The sequence below is a fragment of the Sinocyclocheilus rhinocerous genome, unplaced genomic scaffold, assembly GCF_001515625.1.
Source record: "Sinocyclocheilus rhinocerous isolate Xijiao unplaced genomic scaffold, SAMN03320098_v1.1 scaffold1862, whole genome shotgun sequence".
NCBI classification, from domain to species: domain Eukaryota; kingdom Metazoa; phylum Chordata; class Actinopteri; order Cypriniformes; family Cyprinidae; genus Sinocyclocheilus; species Sinocyclocheilus rhinocerous.
The window spans coordinates 225,106-232,041 of NW_015653470.1; the positions used below are offsets into that span (position 1 = coordinate 225,106).

Below are 6,936 nucleotides of genomic sequence, written 5' to 3' on the forward strand. Positions count from 1 at the left end.
CGAAATATGTATATATATATATATATATTATAAATAATCTTTACATAAATTCAAAGTGATCACTAGCTGTCAAAATAAAGACAAACAAACAAATACATACATACAAAAGACTGTGATCTTTTTTTCTATACAACAATACTGCAGAAGAATTTTACATAAAATATACACATGAAAAAAAAAACTAAAAAAAATCTTCACAGCCAAAAATGAGCTAATAAACAAACAAACACTACAACTGACTATTGTTCTACAGAAAAAAATATTCTTTTTTATTCCACAGAAGATCCATGATCAGAATAATTTACCATATTTTTTTTCCCCGTAAAATAAACGTGAAAAAGACGTACGAACTGCACAGACAATTTCATCAGATCATGGATATTCCATTAGAAAAAAAAAAATCTTCACATAAGTTCACAGTGATCATTACAAATCAATAAATGACAGTTCACTATTGTTCCATAAACACAAAAGAAATCTAAGATTATTTAAGTTTTTTTATTCCACAGAAAATCAACGATCAGAATAATTTTACCAGATACTTAAAATATACTTGCGAAAAGGTGTTTTGTTGACAAGATTTTTTATTAAATTAATTTTATTTCATTTTTATTTTGTAATTATTATTAGTATTATAATTTTTTTTATAATTCCATGCACACAAATGATGTGTTTGAAATGATTTTTACCCCGTAGTACTTCGGCGGCGCATTGTAGCGGAAGTGGCTCCTGCCGAGTTCCCGCGCCAGAGTCTCTAAGCGCTCGAGCTGATCGAGTCTGGCCACGCTCTTCTCGATGAACGACATCACGCTGTTCAAACACCACAAAAGAGCTCAATTCAGTCCTAAACACAGACTTCATCAGATGCGTTACAGAACATGCTTTGATCGTGTCAGCAAACAGCAGGGTCACTCATGTTTCCCGGCATCGGTAAAGTTTAGAGTGACTGACATCAAACACTCGAACTCGAGCGCTGCGGGCACGTCTGTGTGCTTTCATGCTGTGAAGAGCGAGCAGCACGACCTCATTACAAACACACACTGTCATCATCTTCATCCTCAACAGTCACTTGGCCTTTAAAGCCGCGGGAGTCTGACAGCAGCGGTGTTTCCAGTAATTGGTGTTCCGGGGATTTTCACACTGAAGCGACGAGTGGATCAGATAATAATAGTAAACATCATTGTACAGACTGAAGTGTCTCTTAACGTTTCCAACACTGGAAACATGTTTTATTACAGACTCACTCTCAGTTCGGCACATAAACTCACACATCCCAGATAGCACACGTACGTCTGCAAGACGTCTGTTAAAGATCGCTTCATCTGGAAAGCATCTGCTGTGCACAAACATCTGATAGACGTCTCTAAGATGTCACACATTGGTTTTTGACCATTGAAAATGGGTAGGATACAACAATTTGGAGCTGCAGCGCAATCTCGATATCGCTCAGAAAAAAAGGTACAAAAGCTGTCACCTTTTGAAAAGGTACCGCCCCAGTGACAGCTTTTGTACCTAACTGAGTGTACACGGCCTTAAAAATGAAGATTCCAAAAGAAAAGTTTCTTGGGAACCAGAATTTTAAATCATATTAAGACGACTTTAATACTTCTTGAGTTACAAGCATGCACATTTTGGAAAAATAATATTTATGACACTCAAACAGGTATGCCCTACAGCTGTTTTGATAGAGAGAAAAAAACATGCATTTCTACTTTCAACATTATTTATTCTTCAGACGTTCCCCTTTAAAAACAAGACGTATTAGCTGTATACAACGTGACCCACATTTGGTTTTCAACCACTGAACATGGGTAATATTCAACAATCTGAATATGGAGCATCATTGAGGTCCCAATATCTCTGGGACTGAACGATGTAGGGCCTTGAAAATGAAGATTCCAAAAGAAAAGTTTATTAAGAACTAGAATCTAAAATCATATTGCGATATCTTTAATACTTCTTGAGTTTTAGGCACGCAAACTTAGGAAAAATAATATTTATGGCACTCAGACGGTTATGTTGAATGCAGTTGTTTTGACAGAAGGAAGCTTCTGAGATATTTCTCTAGTTTCAGCATTATTTGTTCTTCAGACATTCCTTATTAAAAGAAAAGAAGTATCATATTTATGCAAAGTGACCCACATTTGGTTTGTGTCACTGAAAATGTGTACAATTTAACGATTTACTCCTGGAGCCATATTGGAATTCCAATATCTCTGGAACCGAACCATACAGGGCCTTAAAAATTAAGACGCCAAAAGGAAAGTTTGTTAAGACCCACTTTCTAAAAGGATATTAAGATATCTTTAATACTTCTTGAGTTACAGCCATGCAAACTTTGGAGAAAAAACTTGAAACGTGTCGTTTCCCCATTTTTGAATAGTCACCATTGGCACATAATGCAACACAGATTGCTAAAGTCAACAGATTTTACTAACAGACCTTCCAATCTCTGTGTAAAAGTAATATTTTGAGGCTGCCATCTTTCTGAAGTCATTTTTACCCCCCTGCAATTTGGCTCTGAATCTCAGGTGAAAATTGGCATTTTGACCCTCCTCAACAAAATAATGGATTACTCGGTAAACATACATCCATCACATTTAATATTTTGGCTGTCATCACTATACACGTTTATCTTTCTTCAGAAAAAATATTAGCAAAATCAAAAATTTGAGCCGGGGAGGTTTCTGAAATTTGGTAGATTTGACACGGAATGACTCTGCTACTGTAAAACAAGACTAGTTTCAGATGAATGCATCAAATTATTGCAGATGTTTTATCAAAGTTCATGAAAAGCCTTCATAAATACATTCTTACATTGAAATTAAGGTGTCAGTTTACATAAGAATAGATTAATTTACACAGAAATTCATTCTTATTTTACTACTGGCAGTCTAAGTTAATGTGTCCTATACAGTCATGTATTTTTGTATGTTATAATCCTCGCATTATTAAAGTGCATGCTTTCATTTCATTGTACATCTAAGTGCATCCCTTACAAAAAAGCACTATGGTGGTACCGCGGTAAAACCACGTCCTTGCCAGTATTCAGTCACGTCACATGGAGTGTGTCAATCGGCGCTAATGGAAAGTGTCACGTCTCTCACTAATAAAGCATAACGTCGTCTCTGGCTTGTTTTTCTCTCATCCTGCTGTGCAAATGAAACTAAAGCTCTTGATGATCATGATCCGGTCCATAATGGCTCGTTATTTCTGCTCCCTAATCAACACCCTTCTAATGCCTTTATACATATGTTCATAAAAGCCTGGATTGATTTCATGAAGCACAACCACAAACCCAAGCACTTACTACAACAACTCCTATTTATTTAATAAAAAATATTTTTAGTTTGTTCTGCATTTTACTTTTGCTCTAGCTTGTAGTTTGTAGCATCGTTTACTATGAATATGAATATCATTGGCTCTGAGACTATTTTTTTGTGATTTTCCTCAAATGTAGGTGCTTTAGATGAAAGTCTCTACTAAATGCATAAATGTCAAAGTAAATAAGGACTCGTGGTATTTTGTGCATAACAACAGAAATCATCACCATCCATAGAAAAGAGATATAATAATATATTTTTCATAATAATAAAACAGGACTGCTGAGTGGTTTGTGTCCTTAATGTTAAAACATTATTTTCTCCTTATTTTCTTCTGAAATATCACCCAAAAATAAAACACACCTTTTATAAATAAAACCTTTTTCTTACAAAAAAGTATTAAAAAGTAACAAACAAAAAATTTAAACTATTTTTTTAACTACATAACTACAAATATATTATTTCTTTCCCAGAAAATTTGAGGAAAGATTAATTGGGTTCAATGCCACAAGAAAAAAATATTTACATTTATCATTAATCATATTACTGTATAAACAAACAAACAAATAATTAATAATAATTATTAATAATAGAATTAATAATAAATAATTTTAAAAAGTAAATTTAAATGAATTTGATTTATTTCCCAGCAGATAAGAGGAAAGATTAATTGGGTTCAATGCCACAAGATAAAGCTTGCGATTAATAACAATACATGATTTAAATCTATTGTTATCATCTGAGGGCAGTAAAGCTGCTCTCACACACACACACTCACTCACTCACACAGAAATGAACATTTTTCATTTTCACCATAGAATTAAAAAAAAAAAGGTATTTGCAACTCTTTATCTCACAATTCTGACTTTTTGAGTTTCTATTTTTTTTCTCAGAATTGCAAGAAAAATGTCAGAATTGTGAGATATTACCTTTTTAAAAATTTTTTTATTGCAATTACCTTTTATTTATGTTTTATTCCATGGCAGAAAAAAAAGAAAAGAAATGAAATTGCAAGAAAATAGCCAGAATTCTGAGTTTATATCTTGTAATTCAGAGTTTATAGTCAGAGTTGTGAGAAACAAAGTCCGAATTGATATAAATAAAAAGCTTTAAATATATTTTAATAATAAAATAGAAAGCATAAACCTTTTTGACCAGCTAAAACAGCACAGAGCAGCTAAACTGGTTCAGATGGTGACCAGCTTGCATCCTAACAATGATTATCAGTACGTTCTGGTCATTGTGTCTCAAACAACCTGTTACCAAGACAACAGACAATCAGCCGTCTCAAACAACCTGTTACCAAGACAACAGACAATCAGCTGCTACAATCACAACTCAGAAATCACAGTCGTTTCCTGAGACGTTTCACTGATTTACTATTTTGGTCAACATTTTGAATTAGATTTTATTTTTATATTTTCATTTTAAAATTGTAATATTGTTTTACTTTTTTGTGTGTTTTTGTCATTTTTTTAAATATGTCTATATAGTTTTTATTAAGTTTTAGTTTATTTAGTTTAGTTATTTTAGTTTAGTTAAAACAAAAATGGGAAATGTTGCTTTGGCACCAGCAGAAATTAAATAAGTTAATATATATATATATATATATATATATTGTTTTTTTTTTAGTTAAAGTTTATTTTATTTCAAGAAATGAAAATTTTTCATTTTCACCATAGAATTAAAAAAAAAAAGGTATTTGCAACTCTTTATCTCACAATTCTGACTTTTTGAGTTTCTATTTTTTTTCTCAGAATTGCAAGAAAAATGTCAGAATTGTGAGATATTACCTTTTTAAAATTTTTTTTATTGCAATTACCTTTTATTTATGTTTTATTCCATGGCAGAAAAAAAAGAAAAGAAATGAAATTGCAAGAAAATAGCCAGAATTCTGAGTTTATATCTTGTAATTCAGAGTTTATAGTCAGAGTTGTGAGAAACAAAGTCCGAATTGATATAAATAAAAAGCTTTAAATATATTTTAATAATAAAATAGAAAGCATAAACCTTTTTGACCAGCTAAAACAGCACAGAGCAGCTAAACTGGTTCAGATGGTGACCAGCTTGCATCCTAACAATGATTATCAGTACGTTCTGGTCATTTTATGCTGGTTTTAACTGGTTCAAACCGGTCTAAGCGGTTTCTTCAGAGGAGAATTAATTTGTTTTGTTTCCAGAAGAGGTTAAAAGAGTCTCACGTGTGATGATGATACAGAAAACAGAGAAAATACTGTAACACAACAAATAAGTGCTAATAAGAACACAACCCGGCGAACAAAAATATGTTCTAAGAACGTTTTGCTAACGTTCCCATTTAGTTATGAAAATTTTATGAATGTTCTCTAAACGTTTAAATATTTCAGAAACGTTTTTTTCTTGGTTATTCAAACATTAACGGAACATTCCATTTGATCATTTTGCAAACATTATGGGAACGTTACTTTTGAATGTTCTCTGAAACAATCAGTAACATTTTTAAAAATGTTAGACGAAAGTCCAACTACAATGTTTCAGATAAAAAAGTTCCATGAATGAATTTTGTGCTAATGTTTTGAGAACATTATTATAGACCAAAAACTATTATAGAGACAAACATTCTATTAAAGTTACTGGAAGAACGTTTGTTCGTAACATTGAGAGAACGTTGCCTGTTTGCTGGGACGAGACATAATCCAGACTTACATATCGACATGTTTTAAAGGAACATGCGCTGCTTTATAATGATCTACTAGACGTCCAGCCTGGTTTTTTGAGTGAGGGATGTTCCTGATTTTCCAGACGTGACGGATTGTGATCCACTCATCCAGTGGATCCCGTCTAATCACTGAAGCTCTGCTGGTTGTCTAGGAAACTTTCATGCTTTTTAGACTCTAGGAAGGGCACGACTGAGTGACCTATATCTCACACACTGACTGAGGAAGATCAGCACGGCGTGAGTCTGAGGAGAATCTGATGCTCATCAGGAGTTCAGCACTGAAAACATCTGCAGCCGAAGTAACAGCTTTATATGTGAGAAATGGTGTTTGTGAGAGGCAGGAGGATGCTGCAGTTTTTGTCTGTGAAAACAGCCGTTATGCTGAAGATGCATCATAAAATGCTGCAAACGAAGAGGAAGATTATCATTACTGGACTGGAGGAAAAACCCAAAGAACACTGAATGTCCTTCATCAGATCTCTTCTCTTCACTAATGTCACTTTTCTTCACCGTTTTCAGGTGTAAAGTGTTTGTACATGTTTTTGTTTGTGGAAAAAATGTAGCATTGCATCAGTGTCTCACTGCAAGTGAATGGGTGCCGTCAGAATGAGAGTCCAAACAGCTGATAAAAACATCACAATAATCCACAAGTAATCCACAGCACTCCAGTCCATCAGTTAACATCTGGAGAAGACAAAAGCTGAAACTAATCCAGCATTAATATGTTTTTAACTAAAATACGAGTCTATAATCCATAATAACTCTTCCTCCAGTGAAAAAGCTCATCTGCTGTTGTCTCTCACATTAAAATCCAGGCACATATGTGTTTAGAGCTGTTTAAACGCTGCTTGATCTGTGCAGATTTCTCTCCTGATTCACACCAGAACACTTTTTCACTGGAGGAAGCGTTATTAT

The 6,936-nt window shown here is 33.5% G+C and overlaps 1 protein-coding gene across 1 annotated transcript in view; it reads right to left on the reverse strand.

Annotated features, from left to right (window-relative positions):
• Positions 1-6,936, reverse strand: part of xgb (x globin) — a 14,875-nt gene that overhangs the window by 4,176 nt on the left and 3,763 nt on the right. The window contains exon 2 of the mRNA XM_016522364.1: positions 690-810. Coding sequence (XP_016377850.1) covers positions 690-810 — 121 coding nt within the window. The remainder of the gene's footprint in view (positions 1-689; positions 811-6,936) is intronic.